Here is a 27,292-nt window from a genome sequence, read left to right on the forward strand (position 1 = left end):
ATTGTCGTAAACATCCAGCATGTGTCAGCACCCTAGACAGACCTGAAGAGAAGAACTGGATTGGAAGATAGAGCAGGAGAAGAGATGCAGAAGTCATCTTAGATGAGTAACTCAGGAGATCAGCCAGAGTCAGGAGGAATGACTGCGAATGAAGGGTATGCGGCCAGGAGCGACAGAGACAGAGCCAGAGCCAGAGCCAGCCTGTGAAGGAAACAGCTGAGAATATAACGGAATGGGGGAGATAGAAGACCCCAAACTAACCAAGCAGAATAAAGATAAATGATATGTAGATAGTTTAGTGATACAGTAACTAGAGAGAAAAATTCAACAGTAAAGGAAAAGGATCACATTAAGACAGGTCAGGAGTACCAGGCATGGTGGCACATGCCTGTAACCCCAGGACTCGGGGCTGAGGCAGGAGGACTGCTGTGAGTTCGAGGCTACCCTGGACTACATAGAGCCTGTCTCGAAGTGGGGAGGGGAGACAGATCAGAGTCTCTGACAGATCTTCACTGAAAGAAATTCTCGGGTAGCTGTGGAGGGTGCAACCTGCTGGAAAAGAGAGAGCAGGAACCCTCAGGGAGCAGGAGGAGGAGGTCGGGAAGGTGAGGGTCACTTGCCCTATCCCAGACAAATGTGAGAGAATGGTTTCAATCCGGGGCCTCGTCCTAGATACCTTAGCGCCTTGGTGGAGGGGGAAGCAGGATTAGCAGTAGAGGGTAAAGGTTTTAGCTTTGAATTTTGTGTACCCTACATGTTGATTTTTAAAGGTAAGTTACCAAAATGGTAGAGGGGAAAAAGTTCTTCAGAAACAGATAAGAAAAGGACTCGAGACAGCAAAGTGGTACAAAAGAAAACATGGATTTAAATCCAAAATACATCAGCATTCCTATGCAGTGACTAAAAATTGTAAGTTATAAATTTTCTAAATACTCCAGTAAAAAAATAAAAATATTGTTTATGTTGGTTTTTTAAAAGTCCAACTTACACTGCTTGCAAGATCTAGAAAGGGTAAAAGTAAAAGAATGGAAGGAAATACTGTAGAAATACTATTTTTAAAAAAACTGCTGCTAGATTAGTGTCATGTAAGAGACTTTAGGGCAGAATTTTTATGTAAACAAGACACAAAGTCACTTCATAATAGTAAATACTCAGTTTGAAGATCAAACAGTTTTAATTTTGGAATTAATCTATAAAGTCAGAACTGAAGGAATTTGTAAGATGGTCAATTGATAATCACAATAGAGAGTTTCAATAGTCTTGTCAGTAAATGATGGCTAAATAGAAAAAAATCTAGGCTAGAACTTTTGAACAAAGTACGTAGCATGGTCTATATAACTGTATATTAAAAAAATAACTGTGGCCAACCAGTGCATACTTAAAAGTTTTCAGATTACTATATTTGTGGCCATAAAGGCAATCTCAACAAATATTAAAGGGTTAAAATTGTACAGAGTAGGTTGTCAGACTGCAATAAAGCTAAAGTAAGAAAAAAGTGAATAAAAAGATTTTATGTATTTGGAAATTTTAAAATGCTTCTAGTACATATTTGTAGATTAAAATTTTACAGTGAGAAGTAGAAAATATTTTGAAAGGAATAATGAAAATGCGAATTACTGAGACATATGTAGCTAAACTGGTACTCACCAGGAGACAAAGGGAAAATGATGAACATTAATGCGCTAAGGATCTGTCTTAAATGTAAGTCAGTAGAGAGTAACAGGAGGAAAGAATGAATGAAGCAGAAAACTGGTGTAGAAAATCTCAGCAAAGTTTTTACTATCATCTGTAGAGGAAGAGATGTTAGATTTGCTTGATAAATTTCAAGCAAAATTGATCAAGAGAAAGGCACAGGTAACTGATACTAAGCTTGCTTGTACAATGGCTTCACTACAGATGTTGGAGACATTAAAAAGGTAAGTGGTTAGTATGAAGAACTTGTCTAAAGTAAAAATAAATTAAAAAGTTTGACTACGAGTTAGACTGTCTGTAGAAAGGGAGATCATGAGGGGGTGGGTTACATTACACATTGGACATGGAAAACATATCCTTATATGCCTGGAAATTTGCATTTGTATATTTCTAGAAAGTATAATTTAACATGGAAACAAGAGATAAAAAACCTGTGTAGTCCTGTAAGTTATTAAAGAAATTGGACTCATAATCCTGTGTGCTCACAAAGGAAACACCCAGGCACTTTGGTTTCACCTTTTGTTCCTAAGTATCTAGACTAAGCATTGCAATTGTTCTTGGACTTTTCATAAGAGAAAGGAAGGAACCTTGTTATAAATTCTGAAAAGAATAGTAGAAGGGAAGGAAGCTGGCAGTCAAATCTCAGTCCAGACAGTGTCCAGCGGTGTGGCCAGTGATGGGCCCCTGCTTTACCTTAGGAGTGCGAGCTCTGTTTCGCAGTCAGGAATAAGTTTATGTTCACCTCCCACACACATGGCTCACAGCAGAATAGTGCCATTATCCTAACAGATACAGGGACTGTCTTTCATCAAGTTCAGCGTGGGTTCATGCAACCAGGACCCTGACGAGCCGCTTTCAGTGCTATAAAGGATGTCTCCAAAAGCCCATAGCAGACACCATGCTAAACAATGACCCCCTACATCTTGCCCTTTGATATCAGGAAAAACAGGCTGCCTGCTGTCATTCTTTATCTTTAGCACTGTTTTGGAGGTTCTGCTGTGTGTAAATATTCAACAAAAATAAAGCAAAACATGTCAGTATTGGGAAGGAACAAAATTGATTCTTATACTTTTTTTTTGTACTGGGGATTGAGCTCATGACCTCATGCTTGCCAGGCAGGTGCTTTACACTCTTTGTATGTAATTAACTTTAAAAATCTGCAGATGAGTTAGGAGAATGAGACAAGGTGCTGGGGGGAAAATCCTCCCTGAATTAATTTGTCTATCCCAGCAACAAATAGAAAAATGAAGCTTAATTGCGTGTAAGAAAGTAGAAACTAGCCAGGTGAGGTGGTGCATGCTTGTAATTCCAGCACTTTGAGAGATTGAGGCAGCAGGATCCCAAGTTTGAGCCCAGCCTGGGCAAATTGGGGAGATCTTACCTCAAAATAAAAGATTCAGCAAAAGGGCTGGGGATGGAGCTCAGTATGAGGACCTTGTACTGAGTGAAAAAATAGTGTAAAAACTATGAAGAACTCACTTGCAAAGAAGGGACTAAGGGGAAGGGGGAGACAGGATGTAGAAAGTGGCAGTGGGGAGGGGATGTGTGTAGGAAAGCGCCCTGTGAACCTGGGATTTCATATGGTGCAGAGGAAGAGATGCCTTCCCCAGGCCAGGACTGCGCGGCCTGTGTTCCTGGCCTCCGTCCAGATGGTGGGTTTTCCTGATTAAATTGCAGTAAGCGCAGTCATCTAGGAGGTCATTCTGCCTGGACTGGCGTCCCCGGGTCCAATGCGGGGACAGTGCTGGGGACTCTGATGGCCTGGCTTCTACCTGCCGCGTGGCTTACTGTCTTCCCTAGTGAGGTACAGCCAGGGCTCGCCGAAGGTACAATTTTTTTTAAATGCCTGTTTTTCTAAAGGCGATTTTTTCTTTTTTGGAGAAACACAAAAACATGTCAATTCCTTATTTTTTCCTCAGGCATAGAAATTGAAGTGGCTGATGAATAAGCAAAGACTTAGAATGGGATGCATTTCTATTCTTAGTGTTTTAATTCTTCAAGAGGGGTAGCAGTGTTTCTCTAAAGTAGGAATAAAGTAGGTGATTTCTGTCCTTGGATCACAGGAAGTAAAATGGCTCAGGACCCATCTTTTAGTTGTGTTTTCTTAGTTTCTCTGGATTAAGAAGAATCAGAGCCTCCCTTTTGATTGTCAAGTTTGGTGCTCTAACACAGACTTGGAAACGTTCAAGTTCACAGACTTGGGGTGGCGCAGGGAGGGCCCAGGAGTGACCTCTGGATGCTGTGGGCTGGGTCACCATCATCTCAGGGCCAGTGTCATCTCGGGAGCAGGGATTGGTGAGTGAGGAGTGGACACAGTGGCCCTGGGTCCCCACACGAGACCTACACCCTTGGAGGCCGCGCCACTGTGTTAGGGTGTTCATGGTTCTGGGTGATGAGGATTGAGGACAGGTGAGGACCTGTTGGTCCTGGGCAGGGACAAAGATTCCTGGGACTCTGTAGCAGGAGGCCCCCTTGTGGTAGAGACTAGCCCCTGCCTGCGACTTGCCTGTGGGCCAAGGTGAGACCCCTTTGCAGGGAAGCTGGTGATAAAGGGCCACCTGAAGTAAAGCACCATCACTGTTAAAGGCAGAGAACAAGATAAGGAAGAAAAGTGGGGAAAAGTCAGGCAAGCCTGAAACCCCAGCAGAATGAATAAGGCAGAGAGGGGTGGCTGGGCTCCTGAGGAGAACATGGGAACCTGGTGTGGCCCGAAGTAGCAGGAGGAGCTGGAAGACCCTCCAGCCTCCGGGCAAGGGAGATGCTCCCTATGTGGAGCCCCAGTGACCAGGCCCCAGAAGTGCTGAGAACTAAAGGCTGAGGCATTGCAGGCCTGGGAGGGTTCTGGGTGGCTGGCGAGAGCCTATGAGAGAAGAGTCCCCTGGAAGCTGCAGGAGGCAGAGGGCCAAATCCTGGAACTTGCAGTATGCTGGTGATGCCGGGGGCTGTGGTTGTCCTGCAGAGGGAGAGGGACAGGAGGGGCTCCTGGCAAATGCAAGGGCATCCACTTGTGGCCCTTGGGGAGGTGGCTGGAGGTGTTAGTGAAATGGAGTTAGGTCTATTTGTTAGGAAAGTGTAAGGGTAAAGAACGTTTTGATTTTGATACCTTTTTGTGTTTTGTAAGATAGGATCTTGAACTACTATGTAGCCCAGGCTGACCTCCAACTTGTAGAAATCCTTCTGCCTCAGCCTCCTGAGTGGTGGGATTCCTGGCATATGCCACCATGTCTGGCAAAAATTTTTTTTTTTTTTTTTTTTTTTTTTGTCTTTTTCCTTTTTATCAGTACTGGGGACCGAACTCACGAGTGCCTGCTTGCAAGGCAGGCGCTTATGCCGCTGAGCTAAATCCCCAGCCCATTTTACTTGTTTTTTAAAGGGTATTCAATGAAGAAGTAGAAGCAGAATGTTTCACTGCCAAACTAAAGGAAAAAGGAATATCATTTAAGTAATCTAATAGCATGCAGAATAGAAGGGGAAAGTATATAAAGAAATAGTGTTGTAAATAGGAAGCATGAAGTGAGTATAAACAAGCCCAGTTACATAGGGAATCACAATAGATGTTATACATGCACATATATATATAAACTTTTTAAATTCATATATATTCATATTATAATATATACATTCATATATATAGCTATATATGTTAAAGAACCTTGCTTAAAACTTACAAACATGACTTGAATGTGAAAAATAGATTCCAAGCCATTATTAATCCCACAAACCTGGAAAACCTTTTAAAATAATCAAACTAGATTTTAGTGAAACATGATTATTAATAGGATGAAGGTGGGGTAGAAGGCACTTGCCCGGGAAGGTAATTCTGGTAATTCTGAGTTTATGTTCACCTAAGAAGATAAACTCCAAATGAAGCAGAAATTGAGAGATTCCAAAAAGAAATTGACCGGTTCATGGTTGGTGGTAGGGAAGTTACCCATTCTCAGTTGCCGCTAGTTTGGCCAAGCAGAGACCTAGCGATGATGTTAGTAGATTATTCAGTTGAACTATACACACAGGACTGCATGAGAGTATGCGTAGGTTTGTAAAAATTAACAACCTAGCAAAAATCACCAAATAGTTTGTGATCTAAATCAGTGTTTTTCAAACTGTAGACTCGCTCTCAAAGCCAATTTACTTCGTCGTAAAAAACTTAATGCTTTCTTGGCATAGAAAATCAGTATGTTAATCGTACATGTTAAGACTGAGTTACTGTTTCATGAGAATTGTGTATTTGTGTGTCTGCAAACATTTGTGTATGTCTCTGTGTGTGTATGTATCTGAATCCATTTCCTGGGACGCGTGACAAGTTTCATTTCGGTTTTTTTTTGGATCATGAGTATGAATCTAAAACCTTAAAATAGTTGCATTAGGATTTCCAATGATCATTCAGACCCTGTGTGTGTTAAAAGTTAAACATGCTACCAAGTCACATGACAGAAGAACTATATGAGATACGTTATAATAGAGGATCAAAAATTAATAAATATGTATATCAAGAAGTTGAAAAGGGGCTGGGGATTTAGCTCAGTGGCATAAGCGTCTGCCTTGCCAGCACGCAGTTGTGAGTTCAATCCCCAGTACCAAAACAGAAAAAAAGACACACAAAAAAAGAAGTTGAAAAGGACAGAATAAACCAGTTGGGGGTGAAGTAGTGAAAATTAGTTGGCCCACAAACCCAATACTGCTTTTAGAACCCTTGAGCCTAGATCTTTTTTTTTTTGGTACCAGATATTGAACTTATGATCTCGTACTTGTCAGGGTGGTTGGTGCTTATGCCACTGTGCTAAATCTAAATCCCTGGCCCTCTAGAATCCTTGAAATGGAAGCAGCAGTTAAAAGTCCGTACTCCTCACTCTTCCTACTCCAAGAAAAGATCTCCAGACATCCACCCTGACAGTTTTGCTGCCTCTTGTAGTCATCTAAACTGCAAAGCAGAGAGACCTCTTTTCTTTTCTTTCGTTTTCCTTTCCTTTCCTTTCCTTGTCTTCTCTTTTCTCTTTTCTTCTCTTTTTTTTTTTTTGTCTTTTTGAGATAAGGTCTTGCTATGCAGTTCAGGCTGGCCTTGAGTTCACTTTTTAGCCCAGGCTGATCTTGAACTTGCAAGAATCCATCTACCCTAGACTCCCAAGTGCTGGCATGAGCCACCACACTCGGCGAGACCACATTTCTAAGCGGCACAGGGAGAGTCCTGAGCTTGTCCTGTGAGAAGCAAATGACTCTTGTACCAAGATCAGGGACAGCCCAAATGACCTCGTTTTTCTACTTCAGAACACACACAAATCCCACATAAAAATGGGAACAGCACAGATCTAAAGATAATAGCTTAAAAGAAAATTGTTCCACTGTGATTGTTTATACTCCTGTGAGTTAATAGAAGATGTATTAAATAGTTCCCTCATCCATGATTTCATGATACCCATAATTCAGTGTGGTCTAAAAGTATGTTATTGTAATTGGTCTATTTTACTGTTGTTTCTAATGTCTTTTTATTGTGCTTTATAAATTACACTATCACAGTTAGAAAAAGCAGTGTGTGGTCGGTATTGTGTGGGATGGGCTGCCTCAGTCTAATTCAGCACATCACAGATAAAAAGGGGAAATGTCAAACCAGAAGCATTTCCTAAAATCCAGAGCCCTAGTGTTTATATAGAAAGTGGCTGAGAAGGAAGATAAGATCACTACTTAACCCAAGAAAAGGTTTCCATGAGAAACTCGCCATCAGCAGCGCAGTGTGTGGTGAAAGGCTGGAAGGGGAACCTAGGAAAGCAGTGAGGACACCGTCCCCTTTCCTGGTGATTCTGATGTGGCCCCAGTTCTCAGGGGTGCCTTGGGAGGTATGGTGTAGAAGCCAAGAAACAAGACTGCCCCCTCCAGGTGTGTTTTTAATAAAGAAAATCAAGGAGAATCTACATCTCCAAACTCCCAGCTTTGACAGGAGCTCAGCATAATGCAGAGCAAGTGACCTGCATACAGGGAGGTGTGACTTTGCTGGTTGTCTATATCTGGGAAATTGAAAAACTAATTTGCAAAGACCTCTTTTCTCTAAAATGTTTAAAAGCAGTAGTTACTTAACAAAAAGGATGGAAGACTTTTCTAGAGAAAATCATAACAAGTTTCCAAAAGTGTGAAAAAAGCCACATTAAATCCGTGCAAGGGAGGAGTTCTTGCATTGTCCATTCAGTGCGATTGAGATAAAATTCCCAGCTGAAGACCTGGGGGAAACTGAGGCATGGTGCTGATTTTTCAGGTAATCCTCACCAGGCCCTGTTGGTGCAGGGAAGAAGAGGAGTCTGGGAGTGGGCTGGTGATTAAGCTGAGGGTGCCCTCGCTGCTTCCTGTCACCAAGTTACTCACCAAAATAGATGTGCAGTACCCAAGCGTTTGCCTGACTGATGCTCTTGGCAGAAGTGACTCCCACACAACAGGCTCGACTTCTCACCAGTGGTTGCCCTAGACCAGGACCCTAGGACTGAGGATGACTTGTTGCTGTGATAGAAGCATCACACTGCAGTTTTGGGGGAAGGACATAAATTTTAGAAACCTAAACATGCAGGAGCGTGGCTAGTAATTTGTGGTCTAGTTACATAATACAGGAATTAAAACAAAGGAGCCCAAGTTATGTGGATCTGCATAATCGCAAAAAATGTAGGTGGGCCCATGGTCCCCATTACTCAGGAGGCTGAGCGGGAGGACTGCTGGAGCCAGGCTGAGACCAGCCTGGGCAGCATGATGAAAGTCTGTCTCAAGAACAAATGAAACTGTAGTAAAAAAAAAAAATCACGGCTGAGTAACACCCATCTTGTCTCTTGCATAGCAGTCACCAGCATGCAGAGTGGTGCTGTGTATTGTTTGTAGAAATGATGTTTGTATCACAGTGTGAATGTGTAGAAGAGACAGGAGGCTGAAGGAGACAGCATTTGGTTGTGTGTGTCCATGACTCACGTGTGTGCCATCTGAAGTCAGTGGCAAGGTGAGGAGATGGTTACTCAGAGTTTTCTTACTTGCACATCTGTGTCATAAGAGTGACTGAGTGTCCCTTTCCTGGAACGATTGGACCAAGAGAGTTTTAGATTTTGGGTGTTTTTGGATTTTGGAATGTTTCCATCTTTGTAATGAGAAATCTTGCTGCTAGGGCCTGAATGCAAGCACTGACCTGATTGCTGTTTCCCATCTGTGGTATACTGTAGCTTGGCACAGTGTAGGACAACACATGCCTGGGTTCTGCCTGAAACAGAGTGTGACACAGCGGATCTAGGAGAGGCTGTGTGTCTGTGTCCTCTTGTTTCAGTTCTGTACTCTTCTGGAGGAGAGGAATCTGGAAGGGTCTTTTCAGGCCACCCCTCACTGTGACTGGGCATCAGATATGACCCCAAGAAACATCGAGGACTTGCTGGAACGAGCCTCAGAGGTGCTGTTGAGGGCCCAGCTTGCTCAGGCTGTGTCTGAGGAGTTGGGGCCTCTGCTTCCTTCAGTCCCCAGCCCTAAGAGCTGCAGAGCCGTTTTCTTGGAGCCCCAGAGTGGTCGCTGAGCCTGGGGAGGCCCTGCCACCTTCCTCATGGGCCTCGCATCGAGCATGCGCACCAGGGAGCCATGAGGGCACGCGTTTCTTGGGCGTCTGTGGAGGTGACATGGGCAGGCCATGCAGAGCGCGTAGGCATATGTCTAGCGCAGTGGTTCTCTGCTAGCATGGCCCTGTGCAGGCTTTGGGGGTGAAGTGTAGGGTGCTGACCTTCAGAGAATGTTCCAGGCCCCCAGCTTTCGGTGGCCCCAGCTTTCGGTGGCCCCAGGATGCATTGATTTCCCACTGGCAAAGAGCAGAAAGGTGCTTTCATTCCCTTGGCTTCTCTGTCTCAGTGATGCTGCCTTTGCCCCAAGTGCTGCGGTATGTTCCCAGAGACGGGCTTTTCATTTTTCTGTGAAAGCATTCTTTTAAAAAATTCTAGCTCAGGAATTAGTGGTGGAGATGTAATTTCTTTTTAAAGTAGTTTGTTCTGCAAAAGTTGGGAAGACACATTTGTGCTGCTGTAAAACATCCATTTGTGTGTGCTGCAGAGGAAAAATACCCTCCCAAGTTTGCTTTTCTGGATGCTGAGCTCCCTGCAGAGACTGTTTTGGTGCCTGATGTTTGCCTGTGAGGCGTGAGATGAAAGGCTCATCTCCCAGCCCCGGCTCTCCTGCTGGAGTTGAGAAGCTGCAGAGCCCAGGCTGCACACAGACCTGCTCTGTCCACGGCCACTCCCGGTCTGGTGGCCGGTGCCAGCTGCAACTCTGTGAGACAGCACGCTTGGACCTGTGGTTAGTGGGCAGCCATGTGGGGCTCACCGAGCTGTGCCAGGGTGACCCAAGGCCCCTATGGTAGCATTGGTCTGCTCCATAGAAGGCTGTGTTTTGAAGGACTTTCACCACCCAGATCAGCTGTATGTTTTGGTTGTGATATGTTTCTGTCTGCACTGGCAGCACTCTGAGACCCTCGGGAAGATCTGAAGGAGTTTCAGTTGTGGATGCCCACCAAGGAGCTGGCACCACAGGGCCCCCAAGGGACTCACCCGAGCCCAGCATGGCAGTGTGTCCAGAAGAGGCTGCCAGGCCATTTGCGCTGACTGTCTCATGCAAGTCCTGACTGTAGGACACAATCACTCCCTGTGGCTGTGGTCAGAGTCCCCTGGAGACATAGGACCTGGCCCAGCCCTGGGCTCCTCCCATGGAGCCAGCTCAGCCCTCACTGGCAGAGGGAGGGCACATCGTGTAGGCTTCTGTGCTGCTCAGGGCAACAGCTTATCAGGGGAGCGAGAGTCGCAGTAGTTGCTTGCCTGGAGTGTTACTGTGGGACTGTCTTGTGGTCCTCATCGGAGAGAAACAGCAAGGTCTGGTGTTGGCCCTGCTGTGGGAGTAGGGTATCAGGTTTTCTCCTGCTGCTTCTGCAGACTGAAGTGCCCGGGTGCCCCAGTGTGGGTTTCTTGGTTACTCACTGTTTAGAAGATGGAGTTGCCCATTTTCAGTCTGGAGCCCTGCACCCCGGGGACCTGCGCCCTGCCTCAGGAGACACCTCTTTGAGATTCTCAGTGAAGTGACCCTAGCCTTGGCCACCAGCCAGGACAGTATGGGCCTGCCAGCCTCTAAGCCTTTGGGCTTTGGTCCTCAGGCTGGAGGACAATGGAGTTTACCCCTTTGTGGGGACTGTGGTCCCAGAGGGATGGGCTTACAGTTCCCTCCTGTGCACCCAGGCTGGTGGTCTTGTCTGTTCCCTGTGCGCAGGGCGCTGGCTGTGGCAGCTCTCATTCACCAGCTCCCACTGGGCCATGGTTCGGAGGTGCTGGCCTCTGAGCCCAGGTAGCTGCTTCTCTGTGTGCCAGGAGGGGGCAGAAGAGGAGGGTGTATGGGGCGGCCCCGGCACGCCTGTAGCTGGAGACCTGCATGTACCTTTGGAATGACTTATATGACAGCAGGTTTCACACTGAGAGATGATGTAGGAAGAATCAGAAGCTCTCAGTGGGCTCCCGGACCTGTGGGGCCTTTCTGCCCCATTTCCCCATAATTCCTCCCACTTGTGCGGGAGAGACTGGTGACAGGCCTGCACCCAACACCCATGGAACTGTATAGATCTTGGGTAAAAACAGCTCCCTTTTGGGGGAGTAGGTAAGGCTGTGCCCCAAGCCTGGGTTTAATGTGGAGCAATTAATGAAATGGTGGTGAGAAGGTGGAATGGAAGTTGTCAGATGGCTCCGTTTCTCATAATCTGTGTGCCTGTGTGTTTGGCAGGTGAAACGCAAGCCAGCCAGGATGGATATCTACGACACACAGACCTTGGGTGTTGTGGTCTTCGGCGGCTTCATGGTGGTGTCTGCCATCGGCATCTTCCTGGTGTCCACCTTCTCCATGAAGGAGACATCTTATGAAGAGGCCCTCGCCAACCAGCGCAAGGAGATGGCAAAAACCTACTACCAGAAAGTGGAGAAGAAAAAGAAGGAGAAAAACGTGGAAAAGAAAGGAAAGACCAAGAAAAAGGATGAGAAACCAAATGGGAAGATTCCTGACCATGAGCTAGGCCCCAGCGTCACTGTACTCCTCAGAGAACCGAAACATACTCCAGCCATGGTGGTGGCTCCAACCCCGATCCAGGCCCCGCTGGTCTTCACCCCTGTGGCTGCAGTACCAGCCATGCCCCAAGAGAAGCCAGCCTCCTCCCCTAAGGACAAAAAGAAGAAGGAGAAAAAAGTGGCCAAGGTGGAACCAGCTGTCAGCTCTGTGGTGAATTCCATCCAGGTTCTTGCCTCAAAGTCAGCCATCTTGGAAGCCACTCCTAAGGAGGTGCCCATGGTGGCCGTACCTCCAGTGGGTGCCAAGACCAGCACCCCAGCCATCAGCATGGCTCAGGGCACCCCGAATCAGGGCAAGAAAGGAGATGGGTCCCAGAACCAGGGAAAAAAGGGGGAAGGAAACCAGAATCAGGCCAAGAAGGGGGAGGGGAACCAGAACCAGGCTAAGAAGGTGGAGGGGAACCAGAACCAGGCCAAGAAGGGGGAAGTGAACCAGAACCAGGGAAAGAAGGGGGAGGGGAACCAGAACCAGGGGAAGAAGGGGGAGGGGAATCAGAACCAGGGGAAGAAGGGAGAGGGAAACCAGAACCAGACCAAGAAGGGGGAGGGGAACCAGAACCAGGGGAAGAAGGGGGAGGGGAACCAGAACCAGGGGAAGAAGGGGGAGGGTAACCAGAACCAGACCAAGAAGGGAGAGGGAAACCAGAACCAGGGGAAGAAGGGGGAGGGGAACCAGAACCAGGGGAAGAAGGGGGAGGGGAACCAGAACCAGACCAAGAAGGGGGAGGGGAACCAGAATCAGGCCAAGAAGGGGGAAGGGAACCAGAACCAGGGGAAGAAGGGAGAAGGGAACCAGAACCAGGGGAACAAAGGGGAGGTGAACCAGAACCAAGCTAAGAAGGGGGAGGGAAACCAGAACCAGGCTAAGAAGGGGGAGGGGAACCAGAACCAGGCTAAGAAGGGAGAAGGGAACCAGAACCAGGCTAAGAAGGGGGAGGGGAACCAGAACCAGGCTAAGAAGGGGGAGGGGAACCAGAACCAGGCTAAGAAGGGGGAGGGGAACCAGAACCAGGCTAAGAAGGGAGAAGGGAACCAGAACCAGGCTAAGAAGGGGGAGGGGAACCAGAACCAGAACCAGGCTAAGAAGGAAGAAGGGAACCAGAACCAGGGAAAGAAGGGGGAGGGGAACCAGAACCAGGCTAAGAAGGGGGAGGGGAATCAGAACCAGGCTAAGAAGGGGGAGGGGAACCAGAACCAGGGGAAGAAGGGGGAGGGGAATCAGAACCAGGTGAAGAAGGGGGAGGGGAACCAGAACCAGGCTAAGAAGGCAGAGGGCACCCCAAATCAGGGCAAGAAGGGGGATGGGTCCCAGAACCAGACTAAGAAGGGGGAGGGGAACCAGAACCAGGCCAAGAAGGGGGAGGGGAACCAGAACCAGGCTAAGAAGGGAGATGGGAACCAGAACCAGGCTAAGAAGGGGGAGGGGAACCAGAACCAGGGAAAAAAGGGAGAGGGAAACCAGAACCAGACTAAGAAAGGAGAGGTGAATCAGGAGCAGGCCAGGAAGGGAGAAGGGAACCAAAACCAGGCGAAGAAGGGAGAGGGGAACCAGAACCAGGGGCAGAAGGTGGAGGGGAACCAGAACCAGGGAAAGAAAGGAGAGGGGAACCAGAACCAGGCCAAGAAGGGGGAAGGGGCTCAGAACCAGGGAAAAAAGGGGGAGGGGAAACAGAACCAGGCCAAGAAGGGGGAGGGGAACCAGAACCAAGCCAAGAAAGGGGAGGGGAAGAAGGGGGAGGGAAACCAAGACCAGGGAAAGAAAGGGGAGGGGAACCAGAATCAGGGGAAGAAGGGGGAGGGGGACCAGAACCAGGGCAAAAAAGTGGAGGCTGCCCCGAACCAGGGCAAGAAGACAGAGGGAGTCCCAAGCCTGAACAAGAAAGGAGAGGGTGCCCAGAACCAGGGTAAAAAGATGGACGGAATGCCAAACCAGGGCAAAAAGGCAGATGCAGCTGCCAGTCAGGCTAAGAAGCCTGAGCCAGCTCCTGTCCAGGGCAAGAGTACAGTTCCAGTTCAGAGCCAGGAGACTCTCAAGCAGGAAGCTCCTGCAAAGAAGAAATCTGGTTCCAAGAAAAAGGGTGAGTCTGGTGAGTACTTCACTGTTTTTCTGAACTCAGGGGGAAAGCAGGCTTTGTGTGCTTTGTGGGTGTTCTCCAAGGGTGCTGCCTGTATCAGTCAGCTGTGGCCACAGCAAGACTGTGTGACAGATGTCCCCAAATCCCGTGGCTTGCAGCAACAGACATTTTTACCTCCATCCCTACCCTTGCAGGCTGGTCAGAAGTTGGCTGATTGGGCCTGTCTGGGCTAGAAGGCCGTGCTGCGGGCTGTGGCTTAACTGGGTTGATGTCTGGTCTGGCCCTGGTACTGGTTCTGGGGTCCAGGTAAAGTTCTCTCAGGGTGAGAGCAGAGCCACAAAGCGTACCTGCTGTTTACTCAAGTGCTGTCACTGAGTCTGGTGGGCCTTGTCTCTGTGCACGGGCTTGCAGGGTGGTGTCAAGAGACGGGGAGAGGTTGAGCCTTCCCAATGGGGCTGCATCCTTGCCTCCTCGAGGCCTCTGGCCTCTTCTGGAGCAGTGTGTCCCTCAGTGTTGGCGCTGTCCCTCAGTTTGCACCTTGTGTATTTGCATGAACAGTGGACAGGAGGGCATTAACACAGGTGTCAGATCTTAGGACAGATCCAGGTTATGGGGAGCATCAGTTTGCCTATCCTGATAGAACCTGGAATTGGATAGGGACTTTCTGTTTCAGGCTCATCCCTCAATTGCAGCTGTTCTCTTTTATTCTGCCTTATTTTCTGAAATCCTTTGGGTAGCCATTAGCTGATTGGGAAATGAATTTATTTGTCCTGACCAAAGCGGTCTCCAGGCATCGTTTTAGGTCTGGCCTGGAAAGCATGGAGCCCTGTGTTTCTGGCTGAGTGCTCCTGTTCCACTCTGAATTTTCTCAGTCTTCTGGCCCAGGTTTGGAGGAGCCCTATTCCTTGAGACTGGGACAGACCTACCTGTGCATTGGACACTCAGGTCCTGTCTGGGCCCTAGGCCTTACGGCCTTCTTCCAGGGCAGGGTGAGGGTAGGCACGCCTCCCTTTGAGCCTATGCCCCCTTGTGGCCTCGCCCCATACACAGGGGTAGAGCAGGGCACCAGTGGGCCTGGTTTTCCCAGATGAGCTCCATGGCCTACAGCATCCAATGGTTCCTGTTACCTTGGGTGACTTTAGACATTTGAAATAAGATGCAAAACTCATACAATGCTCTTTTTGGAAGGGAAGGAAAGTTGCCCTAACTTGTAAGTAATGGGGAACCTTGTGAGGACTGAGACCCACACGCTGACCCTCCTCAGCCTATGTAAGCCCATGCTTGATAGAGGTGAGAGAAGAATACAAAAAAGTAACTCTGATGTCGGATGAGGAAGGTGAATGTTATAGATAAGTGGTAGCTGTTCCCAAGTTAACTTACTGGTCTCAAGTTATTCCAGCCAAGGTGGCAGTAGGATTTTCCGTCATATGACAAAACTATCCTAAAATTAGTCCTGTCTTAGGGAAAAAGAGCTAAGGGTACTGAAATAGGTTGAAAGCCTCAAAAATAGAGGGCTGGGCATGGTGGCACAAACCTGTAATCCCAGCACTTGGGAGGCTGAATCAGGAGGATCTCTGTGAGTTCAAGACCAGCCTCACTACATAGTGAGTCCCTATCTTAAAAAACAAAACAATAAAAAAGTATTGAAGATAGGTAAGACTATTGAGTAGCTTTTTCAAAGTGGCTTTTGGAAGGCTGGCTGATCTTGTCTACAGTGCAGACTTAGCCCCAGCTGTTGTGATCCTCCTTGGAGAACTGACGCAGTTGTGCCCCCTGGGAGTGGAAACAAGGGGTGTTCTCCACTGCAGAGGCAGAGACAGGTGTTGAGAGAATGACGTGAGGTGGGACATTGGTGGTTGGAGAAACCCTACCTGGGCCCCTCCCAAATACTCATCACTGCACAGGTTGAACATTTGGATGAAAGGAGGTGGCTGGGAAAGAAGTTGGTCTGGGTGAGCCGAGATAGTGCAGAGTGCTCAGGGGTCCAGGGGGAGAGGAAGTCATCAGACCACATCTGGGGATCATCCTGGTGGGGGTGTTAGGACCGCAGCCCAGAGAAGCTGCGGAGGCTGTGAGGAGGCCCTGCAATGCCAGGTGAGCAGATTTCTCTGCTCCTGAGTGGGTCTAGAAACATGAGGAAAGTATTTTCCCATACTTTATTTTCTATTTTTCTGAATTTGCACTGTATTTGCAAATCTGTTTTCTTGCAGTTGGTGGATACAGACCCCACCTGAGTCCTGAAGACTGGAGGTCCCCTCCTGCTCTGCAGGTCCCCCAGGCTTCGGTGTGGTGCATGCCTGGGGGTTCTTGTAAAGTAGTGGTTCTCTTGGGGCAGGGGCCAACCTGTGCCTAGGACTACCCAAAGAGTTGGGAATTTTACATTACTCCATTAAAATAAGCTTTACTGAAGCTTATTTTCTCTAAGCAAAAACCATGGCTGTAGTGAGAAAAGTAGTGGTATTCTGAATGTGTGGCCCTTAGTAGAACATGTCAGGAGCCCCGAGGGATGATAGGTTTGTTCTTTTCTGCACAAGCTGCAGACTGTGCTGAGCAGGTCTGTGCTTGATGACTGATGTCCCTTAGGCCACAGACCTCCGTGCCTTCTGCTCACCCATGCTGGGAGCAAGGACCACAGAGACCTTGCAGTGTGAATGTTGATTGAAAAAAGTAGAATGCCAGATTCTTCAGGCAGTGTACCAACATGGCAGTCAAATACATTAGGTAAGTGACAAGGACGTGAAAACTAACTTCAGGAAATAAGGTCTTCTCTTCAGATCTCTCAGGACTGATTCCAAGACCTTGTGGGTTGTAAAATCTGGATGTTCAGTCCCTAGAGTAAAACGCTTCCTTCTGTGTTTACACATGACCTGTGCAGTCCTCCTGCATGCTTCTTATCCTCCTGGGGTTATTTCCATCACCAAGCACAAAATGTGAGTGCCCTGTGGTTTAGGAAGTGACGGTGGTGGTGGTGTTCAGAGATGCAGCTTTTAAAGGTACTGTGTTTCCGACCTGCAGTGACATGGCCCCGTGGGTGGGCACCCATGGGCAGAAGTAGGCTGTCGCACAGTGAGAAATCTCGTTTTCTAGTTTATCTCTTTTCTGCATTGTGGTAATCTTTCATCTTTCAAAAGTCAGCCTTGAAGAAGGTGCTGGCTCTTGAGGCTGTGACAGCGCCCTGGAGAGGGAAGTCGCAGGAGCTAGGCAGAAGGTCCTTTCTTCTTCACATGCTTCTTGTTTAATGCTGTTCTGAGGTCACTTTAGCTGCAGAAGTTGGGGCCTGATGTGTTAGCCTTCAATCCTTCTTTATTCATTACATGTGATAACGTGGCCGGGAAGTAGTAAGCAAGCCATTGAAGGTGCTGTTTAAATCATCCATGGCGGTGCTTACTGGTGAGCCTGGCTCTCAGGAGGTGCATAGGAGTTTGAGGCCAGCCTGACAAGTAGCAAGTGCAGGAGCTGCCCAAACTGTGTTCCAAGAACCTGCCCCACCCCCAGAGAACCTGACCGAACTGAAGACCGAATTCCTCAGTCACCACAGGCACACCGACTTGGGTGCTGAGTTGTTGCCTGGGCCAGTGATGGCCCTAGTGGACAGGGTCCAGGGAGAGTCTGCCAGGGAGTTGACAGCAGCCATTTGGAGTGAGGTAGTCGGTGAGGGTGGCGTCATGCGCAGTCCTCTCCCCTCCCTATCCTGACTGCCCACTGTCCTCCCGGTCACAGGTGGGTGCTGAGAGGCGGTCCCCATGTGCAGCCGGCACTAGGACTGGAGGCGGCTCTGTCAGTCTTGCCTGGCACCTGGCTGGTGTCCTGGGGGAGCTGCAGGCAGAAGGTGGGCACAGGGCAGCTCCTTTGGGCCCATCCTGGACCTCTGCCCGTCGCCGGCTCTGCCACTTGTTCCTGGCTACACCTGACAGTGAACACCTGCTTCTTAATCCTTGCTTTTAAGATTTATTATCATAAACACAGTTCAGTAATCTAGGAGCTTGGAAGGTGAAATGAAGTCTTTCTCCCCACTCTGTCCCAGTTGTCATCTGCTTCCAGGGACTTGGCAGATGGCCTGTGTGTCAGTGCTCCCCACCTGCAGGGTTCAGTGACAGCAAACCCACATTGCCATCCTGAGCTGCACTTGGCTGCCTAGTGTCCCACAGCACGCATGCCCCCGGGTTTACCGAGTTGGCATTTCAGTTGTATGCAGGCCTTTGGCTGCTGAGTCAGCATGCAGAGATGCACAGTCCTGCCATGCAAGCGCATCTGGAAGGCAGATTCCTGGAGAGGGCATTGCTGAGTCAGTGGGGTTGTTCTTTACTTCAGGAAAATGTCCACTCTCTGCAGACAGCCCTGAGACGATTTTTTGAATCAGAATCAGCAGAAATCCCCCCAAGCTCAAGGCTGGGTGCTGACTCTGCCTCTTGTTCATGGCTGCACCTAACACCATGCCCCCCATGCAGGGTCTATAAGGAAGCTCGTGGGTAGTGGGTTTATCTCTGGTTGTCTGTGGCTCCACAATGACCCCAGTTCCCCTGCCGCCTGAGCCATGTGTTGCCTTGCCGGCTGTGTGCGTCCAGCCTGGGTCCTAGCGCAGCCGGTGCCCTGGACAGAAGCTGGAGCATTGTGTGGGTGCCAAGGCCGAGTCCCAGTCATGGCACCCATCCAGGACCCTGGCCTCCCTACCTTATGAGAAAAGGGGTGCACAGGCCTGGGACTTTCCCTGTGGCTGTGGAGTGCTCTGGGAAACCTTTTTTTCAGGCTGTCATGGAGCCTGCTTTATTCTGGGACCAGAAGGCCACTGTGTTGAGGCCTGGGGAATCATGCTGAGCTCCCAAGGTCAAGAGCGTTTTGGGAACAGGCAGTGACAGGGCCCAGCATCACTGTGTTGTCAGACAAAGCCACCACAGTGTGGGGAGTCCGGGTGAGTCTTTGTGTCTTTCCTTTGCTTCCTCCTGGGGACTCCAAATGGAAACAGAGCCAGGGATGCTTCCCTGGGATCAGACCCTCGCTAGTCCAGTGCCCCTGTGTCTAGCACAGTTAAAGGTGGCTCTGGTGTGTGAGTACCTGGAGGCAACCCGTGGGGCAGAGGGGGTGTCTGTGAGCTCCTTGTCACGTGCAGTGTTCTGGGCCAGCACCCCACCTTTTCTGGATGTGTGGGCGCGTATGACAGGAAGTATTCCTGGCATGTAGTCGCCTTGTCTGTGCAGACAGCAGAGGTCAGCATGTGGGGAGGAAGCCAGCCAGGGAGCCTCTCCCACAGCCAACCTCCTGTCCCCTCCAAGGGTCCTGGGCCACTCCTGTCTGCACGGGTGCCCGCCAGCCCCGCGAGGTGGGTTTATATTCTGAGCTCAGGCTCTTGAGGCTGGCCTCAGCTCTGCCCCTGCCCCTAGTGCTTCTTGGGTACCTTGGCCTGTGTGGAGATGAAGGCATCAAGGCTTTTCTTTTGGCCTTAACTCAGCTTCTTTGGGTCTGAAGCTCTGAAGAACGCTTAAGGATTGTGGAGTCTTTTATTCACTACCTGGGTATGTTCCTCAAGCCCTGCTTCTTCTTCCTTTTTTAAAGGAGAATAAAAACAGCCCCCAGGAAGTGAGCCAAGTATCAGCGTGAAAAGCTGCTGGATGACATCCTTCCGGAAGTCTCCATGGGGTCACCTTAAGGGCTGGCAGTGCTGGGGCAGTTGCAGTGGCAGAGCCAGGGTGCTAAACTCCTAAACCTTTGTCCCTGCAGGTGTGAGCTGGAATCCTGATGGCTGCTGCCCAGGCAGCCAAGGGAGGGATTGCTGCTCTTTAAAAATACTGTGCTGGGAGAAGATTTCATTCCCCAAGTGTTAATTTTTTTTTTTTTTTTTTTTTTTTTGGAGACAGGGTCTCACTGTGTAGCCCAGGCTGGCCTTGAACTCGTATGTAGTCCAGGCTGGTCTAGAATTCGCAGCGATCCTCCCACCTCAGGCCCTTGGGAGCTAGGAGTACAGGCATGTACCACCACGCCTGCTGGACATAAATTTGTTTCTAATTCTGGAGGAAATAGCAGAAGTATAAAGAGGGAAACAAAGTCATTCAGTTTGCGGGATATTTCTTACCTGCATTAGACGCCAGGGAACGCACACGCTCCTACTTTGGTGACGGGTTAGTGTTCCCCTCACCCAAAGGGCAAGGCCCCATTATGGACATGGTTCTCAGCTTGGGGCCCTGGAAACTCCCAGCAGCCAGGGGTCAGGTGTAGCCACTGCTCCTCAGCCTGTCCTGTCAGGGGGCAGTGTGCCTGCCAGGCTGCCTCAGCCTCAGCTCATGCCCTGGGTAAGGCGAGTGGGACTGGGCTCGGCCCCTTATGTGTGTGGTGGTGCTGTGTTCCCGTGTGGGTCTTGTAAGCCGCACATCCCTGACAAGCTTCAGGGTCACAGTGCATGGATCTGCAGAGGGGGAGCGTCCATCCCAGGAGCCTCATTCCTGGGATCGAGGGACTTTGGTTTGTGGGGAGGAAACCTGGATCTCTGGTCCTGGCTGCAGCTCTGGGCTCTGAGGAGGCTCTGGAGTCCCTTGCTGTGCTTGGCCTGTACCTTCTACAGCAGACCTGGTTGGGCTTGGGATCCCCTTGAGTTTGGGGTCTGATGTCCTTCAGTGGGAAGGGCAGCCCATTAAGACTGCTCCAATGCTTCCAGGAGAAGCTTTTGGAAGGGATCTGGCCAGTGCCTGAGGAGACGAGTGCTTTGGCCATCAGGTTCTCCCCAGGCCCCAGAACCAAGCCCTTTGTCAGGTCGCACACTAGTGTCCCTGGACTGATCCTAGGCCTCTCCCTGCCACCTGTGTGGCTTTCTGAATACCCTGCGCACTGGGCATGGCTCTTCCCTGGCTGCTAGCCTTCACCTTTGTTCCTTTGGGCATCCTGAAGTCACTTTCCTGCACTGCCAGTCTCGCTCCCTTGTCTCTGGGCCTCTGTAGCACACCCCTCTCGCTGCTGCCTGCCTGCCCTGCCTTCTGGGGAACACGTGCGCTGGCCCAGAGCTCCCTGCCTTTCCTGGGCTGCTGCCCTTCCTGCAGCCCCCTGCTGTCTCCTCTTCTGCTTGGCTTCCACACCCCTGCCTGGAGGCATTGGCTGGCCCTGTGCCCAGGTTACTTCCCCGGGCTCTCTGCAAGGTGCTGCCCTGCTTCTTAGCCACCGCACCATCTTTGCTCTTCAGGCCTAGCATTTAAATTCCCGGGTCCGCAGTAGGTGTGGTGTGTGGTGTGTACCTGGTGTGTGGAGACCAGCTAGACGCCTGTGTTCTGGGCATTCTCTGGGCACCTGCAGTGAGGGCTGGATTCAAGCTGGAATCTTTGGACTGGCCTCTCAGTAGCCGTCAGATGCCAGCAGGCTCAGGAGGTGGCATGAACCGCTGGTCCCCTTCCTATTGGTATGGGAGCTGTCCAGGCTGGCGATTACAGGCTGATGCAGGGCTGCTGAGGCTCCAGAGGCCCATTGTGCTGACATCTTCTGTGGCAGAGGCCTGGTTTTTGGATGCCTTGGGGTTGTGCAGGCAAAGCCTAGGGCACCCATAGCAGACAGCAGGGGAGAAAGACTCTTGACAGGTTTAATTCAGAGAGGTGAATTAGGTGCTAAGTAGTCATGGGAGGTGGTGTAGCTTTGAACCCTGGAGCGATGTGCACTGCATGGGAACCCCTGTGTGCCTCTGGGTGGGGCTCGCTGCAACTTCCCCTGTGAGGCAGCGGCAGAGAGCTCACTCTGGCATCCCACACCTGGCCACAGTGCAGCAAGCAGCTGGGTCCCGTGTCTGCAGGCACAGACGAGGCAGATGGGGTAGAGTCTCAGACCCGGCCACCTGGCCATGCACAGAGGTGACCTGCACAGCAGGTTTTCCTGTGTTTTCCCTGAATGGAGGTTAGGAGGTGGCCTCGAGGCCTCTCAGGAGCCTCTGTAGCTCAAGGGTGCAACCCCATGCTTCTTTGGGTCCTCACCAGAGGCAGAAGAAGGGCTGGGCCTATGGCAGTGTTGCTCTGTTCCCTGCCCCCAAGTGGGAGTCTCGGTGGTGCCTTTGCAGGGAGACTGCTCTCTGGCTCCCACTCTGGGCTGAAGCACAGCCAGGGAGCCAGCAGCCCCCTGTGAAGCCCCCACCAGAGTCTCTGTGAAGTCTGTGGTTAGCACATTGCAGGTCGAGTCTTCAGTAGACTGAGCTCGGTGCTTTGAAGTTCACCAGACCAGGGACTGGGGAGTCTCTGGGTCTAGACTCGGGAAGGTACAGGTGCTGAGTGTGGGGCAGCTCCCAGGGGTCCAGGTTCCCTGCTTCTAAATACTGCGCTGCTGTCTTCCCGTTTTACCCCCTTGACTTGTGGAGAAAAGAGATGGTACGCTTCTTACCTGAAAGATTTAGTAAAAAATGTTTCTTGAAGTTGCGGCCCTCTGAAGACTGCAGAAGAGTTTGTGTGAGCATGGTGAGGGCGGGGAACAGAGAAGAAAGTTACAAGTTTGCCTTGTGTAGCTTTAGAGTGTGTCCCTCATCATAAGTGTTTTATATCAGTCATGGGGATTGAACCCAGAACCTTCACATTTCCTTTATTTTATTTATTTATTTTTATATTTTTGAGATAGGGTCTCGCTATGCAGTTCAGGCTGGCCTTGAGCTCACTTTGTAGCCCAGGCCCTGTCTCGAACTTGCGCAACAGTCCTCCTACCTCAGCCTCCCGGAATGCTGGGATTACAGGCATGAGCCGCCACGCCCGGCTTATTCCCTTTATTTTAAATGTTGAGACAAAAGCAAAATTTAAAAGTTGTCCATGCTGGGTTTGGACTTGCAGGCCTTAGCCTTAGCCTCCTGGCATGCGGGGATTGCTAGCACGCACCCCCACTTCTGCCTCCTGCTGTGTGTATTTTGGGTTAAGACATCTAACAGACTCAGTCTGATTATGTTCTGTAGTGTTCACAGTGGGCCCTAGAACGCCACTCTTGCAGATCACCCCGTCGAGCACTGGACAAAAAATGTGGGAGAGGTGCACAGTGTGGGCACTTCCGGGGGGGAAGTGACATATGTGTGTGCGTGTGTGGAAGGCCACCATGGCTGCACCAGCCAGAAGCTTCCCTCCCAGCAGTGCAGTGGGCCTGGGCCTGATGCTGTGTCCAGTAGAGTTCAGAGGAGCCCAGGGGGTCTCAGGGCACACTGGGGTTTCTGCTGGGATGGCCAGGATTTGGCTGTGGTTGCTTTGGAGTCCCCAGGGCTGAAGACAGTAGAAGAATCAGGCAATAGAAACCATATGAGCCCACACACCAAGTCCTGGAGATGACTAGTGCAGATCATCTGGACACAAGGGGAGTGGGTTTCACCCTGGTTAACCCAGGGTGCCCGAGGTACTGCTGCTGCGTGCAGTCAGCATGCAGCCCAATGCCAGGTGTTTAGTTGTCCCTTTTTCCTAAGCCAAGTGTTTGAGATCTGGTATAAATGTTCTGCTTGTCTCTAGTCGCATGAGCCACTCTGTGGTGCTCAGTGCCTGGACCCTTCCTACCAGGTGAGGACATGTTGCTCTTGGCTGTGACTTTCTCTGCAGACAGCAGATGATGTGGGCAGGCAATGGGCATACATCTGGGGCAGGGCGGGGTTGGGGGGTGGACACAAATCTGGGTGGGGTGGGACAGGGAGCCTGGAACCAGGGTTGGACCAGTGGGGTTCTCTGAGCTCGCAGAGTCTTATTTTATTCTGCCTGGCGGCCCTCGTCTTCTCCAGGGTGCACTGGCTGAGCACTATGGTGACCACATGTTATCTGCGTACGTGGGCCAGTGAGAAGAAAGAAGGGGCACCCTTTCATGTGCCCACTTCTTGGCACCTGAGCGTTTAATGTCGGGGTGGCTGTTTTTAGTCTCCCGGCTTTGCCAGGATAAGAAGTTATAAACTAAAGGTGCTCATAGCAACCAGCTCGCCTACATCCCACATTCCCGTGATTCAGGTATCATGCTCAGTGCTTCAACTTGTAATGAAAATATTGTAAGTGGTAGTGAAAATATTGTGACAAGTCAGAGAACCCAGGGTTGCTGTGGAAACCTCCCCTACCCCATCTTCCTGGGCCACTCCCCGTCTCCCCTCCGTCATGGTTGCAGGCCTTTGTCCGGTGGGGAGGACATGGCCCTCAGGCCTCTACAGGAAGAATTGCTCTGAGGCCACCATCAACCTCTGTGATGCCGTTCTGGAGGGCCGAGCTGAGCCGGGAATGCTAGTGTGTGCTCTTGCATGCGGCATGGTGAAGGTAGTCGGGGCTTTTCTGCCAGTGCCTCAGTCCTAGGCCTCACTCAGGGGCAGGCGCAGGCACAAGATTTCCCCTCCCCCCAAGGACCCAGCCCAGTTTTGCCTCATGCAGACCTGTGGCTGCCTTGGCTTTGCCCAGAGAGAGCTGAAGAGGGCTCCAACCTGGGTGTGTGGGCACAGCCCCCACTGTCCTTCCCACTCTGTAGTATGTGATCTGCAGGTCAGTCCAGGTCCCCAGGGCCACAGGGTTAGGTCACTGCCGTGTGGAAATGTCCCGAGTAGCCTTGAGGGCCAAGACGTTTGCTAGGAAAAGAAAGAAAAATAACCCTCTGGGAAAGTACCTTGCTTAACTCTGCTCCGGGACATCTTGATGATAAGAAGTGGCCCTTGCTTGTAGCCCTGACTGCCACCGTCTCTGGACAGCTCAGAAAGATGGTGTGAGCCCAGCACTGGACCGTGATGAGTGGGAGGCCCAAGCTGGCAGCTGCTCCAGTCTGCTGACCTGGTGTGGGCATGGACCAAATGCTTTCTCAGGGGCCTGTTGTGGGGAGCGAGTGTGAGCCCCTGCTTCTTCCCACCTCAGGGCCCTCCGATGCAGACAGCCCTCTCTGCCTGCCCTACAAGTCACTGGTCTCAATGGTGGGAAGCATGGCGTTAAATGAGGGTGAGGCCCAGCGGCTCATCGAGATCCTGTCAGAGAAAGCGGGAGTCCTCCAGGACACCTGGCACAAGGTGGGTCTCTCTGGCTCAGGCTGCCCCACAGCTGCCCCTTGGCCTTTTCCTGCCCAGCCTCCCAGAGCATGGCTGGCACTTCCCAGTGGAGTCCTGTGCTGCGGTCACCTGCTGCCCAAACTGGACGCTGTCGGGTGGTAGTAGGGGGCCCAGCAGGTTGGAGATGAGGCTCAGCAAAGGGAGGTCCAGGGAGAGGACGAGCCCAACCCCACTCTGACTCTCCTCGCACTGCCAGCAGGGGCAGAGGTGGGTTGCTGCCCCTGAAGCACTGCATGAGCATTCTTGCCCTCACCTGGCAGGGGATTTGGGGTGACCCCCCTAGAGAGGGGTGATCAGTTGGGTACTAGCAGGCCTGGGGCTCCCTCCCGAGGCCATGGGAATAGCCGCCCTCTCGTGTCCCTGGGGCTCAGTGATGTGAATGTTCCTTGCTCGGGGAATGTAGGCCACTGTCCCTACTCCCAGCCTGCAGGCCCAGTTCAGTGGATGTGGAGACACTCTGATCCTGGGATGCCCTGGCAGGGCTATCTCCCTATGTGTCTGCTGGATGTTCACATGGCTCTGGTGTTTCAGGCCACTCAGAAAGGTGACCCTGTGGCCATCCTGAAACGCCAGCTGGAGGAGAAGGAGAAGCTGCTGGCCACGGAGCAAGAGGATGCAGCCGTGGCCAAGAGCAAACTGAGGGAGCTCAACAAGGTATAGCCTGAGCCAGGACGCCGCCCCTCCGCAGGCTCCCCCAACCCTGCACACTGAGGCCACGGCTGCCCAAGTCCTGCTGTGGGCTTAGGACAGCTCTGAGGTTGAGCTGTTAGTCCCTGAACCAGGACCAGTGGGCTGTTTTCAAGTCCTGAGTGATATAGCTGAAAGTGTCTGTGTCAGGGAGACCCCCCTGGGGGAGGCCTTTATGGTGACTTTAAGAACACGTGGGATCCAGGACCTCAGTTTGTGATGGCGGGATGACCTGAGCAGGCTGTCACCAGCCATCCCACAGTGACAGGCTGTTCTGCGGGTAGAGTGGGGAGGGATCCCCAGTGGTTTGCTTGAGAGATGGGGCCAGGGTGCCTCTGTCCTTATGCTGAGGGCCATTGGAGTGATGTGCAGGGACGTCCTGGCTCCTGGGTACAGTCACCGGCTGGGGCAGGTGTGTCAGGACCATGCTGTGTTTGTGGGGGCTCTCCCAAGCAGCTCTGGTGCTCCAGTGTCCTGCACAGGACATCCATGCTAGCCCGCCTGTGGCCCTCCCTGGAGGCCTCTCCTGCCTAGTGGGAACTGGAAGCATGACAGTTCGTCCTCCTGTCCTGAATAGGGAAGACGCCCCTTTGAGGTGGGCAATGTGCCCAGGAGCAGGACAGAGAAAGACAGTCTTGATTTCTTCCCGTCCCTGGAGCTGTCTATGGGTCTGTACCTGGCTCCCATCTGAGCTGTACACCCCATCTCCTGGGGCTCTATAGACTTGCACCTCCCAGGGAAGAGTCCAGAACTCCAAGCAACCCCTGGGCACCCTCACCAGGTCTGCACAGCGCAGTTAGGGCCATAGAATTTGCCCCTAGCGATTTTCTTCTCTTGTCTTGCTCTGGCGTGGGCCTTGGCTCTGAGTTGACATTGAGTGTTTGTCCAACCATGGGCATGGCTTCTCCATAGCCTGAGGAGGCCCCCATAGGTTTCCTGGTGCTTTCCAAGAGGAGCTCAAGCTCTGCCCCTGGGCCATAGCCCCAGAGCAATATGGGTCACATCTGCCTCCCCACCCCGCCATCCAGGCCTGTCCTGCCCTTCCTGCCTGCTTGCTCCCTCCCTGGGGCTGTGTGGATGCTTCCTGCTTACCCTGGAAACTCAGTATGGCTTCCTCCTTCATGTGCCTCTGGGAGCTCTGTCTCTGTCCCACACAGAGGTCACTGTTGTAGCAAGGGGTCACCTGCCTGCCCTGGTCCCTGTGAGGCTGAACCTCCGGGAGCTGCCCTCTGCACAGGCAGCTCAGCCTCCCCCAAGACAGCTGCTTGGTGATGGGCTACGGCCCGGCCTTGTTTCCTCCCTTCCTCCTGCATGGCACTCCTGGCTCTAGGGTCCTGATGGTCGGGGTCTGGCCCACTTTGTCTGCCTCCAGCCCAGCACTGCTTGAGATGCTGGCCCTTTGGGAAATGGGGACCACACAGGAGCTACTGAGATTGATGGTTCTGTGCTGCACTCTAGCCCTGCCCACGGCCTCTTTCCTGGCAGAGAAGTCTGTTCCTTGTCCCCAGGAACCCACTTGTGGGGAGGTCCAGCTCCTGCTCCAGGAACTCATAGGCTCCCAGACCAGGAGAGCCCAGCTGGCCTGGCCTCCAGGTCCTCAGGGCCAGTGTGAGTGTGAATCCACAAGATTCACCTGGCCTCCATCCTGAAGCTAGGCTGTGCACTGAATCCTCACCGCGTAAGTGGCAGGGCCTGAAGGAACTTAGGTTCTGAATCAGACTGATCTGCCTTGGTGAGGCGGGGTAGGGACAGAGCTGTGC

At 51.2% G+C, this 27,292-nt stretch overlaps 1 protein-coding gene across 2 annotated transcripts in view; it reads left to right on the forward strand.

Annotated features, from left to right (window-relative positions):
• Rrbp1 (ribosome binding protein 1) overlaps nt 1–27,292 on the forward strand; it is a 45,953-nt gene that overhangs the window by 8,134 nt on the left and 10,527 nt on the right. The window contains exons 2-4 of one of the 2 annotated variants that reach the window (XM_063248652.1): nt 11,449–13,873; nt 24,658–24,806; nt 25,377–25,499. In XM_063248652.1, the coding sequence (XP_063104722.1) occupies nt 11,470–13,873; nt 24,658–24,806; nt 25,377–25,499 (2,676 nt within the window). In that variant the 5' untranslated portion in view covers nt 11,449–11,469. The remainder of the gene's footprint in view (nt 1–11,448; nt 13,874–24,657; nt 24,807–25,376; nt 25,500–27,292) is intronic. The other variant, XM_063248653.1, reaches the window with a different exon arrangement.

This window comes from Cavia porcellus, unplaced genomic scaffold (genome assembly GCF_034190915.1).
Source record: "Cavia porcellus strain 051 isolate PalLab524CR breed Dunkin Hartley unplaced genomic scaffold, mCavPor4.1 scaffold_5, whole genome shotgun sequence".
Lineage (NCBI taxonomy): Eukaryota > Metazoa > Chordata > Mammalia > Rodentia > Caviidae > Cavia > Cavia porcellus.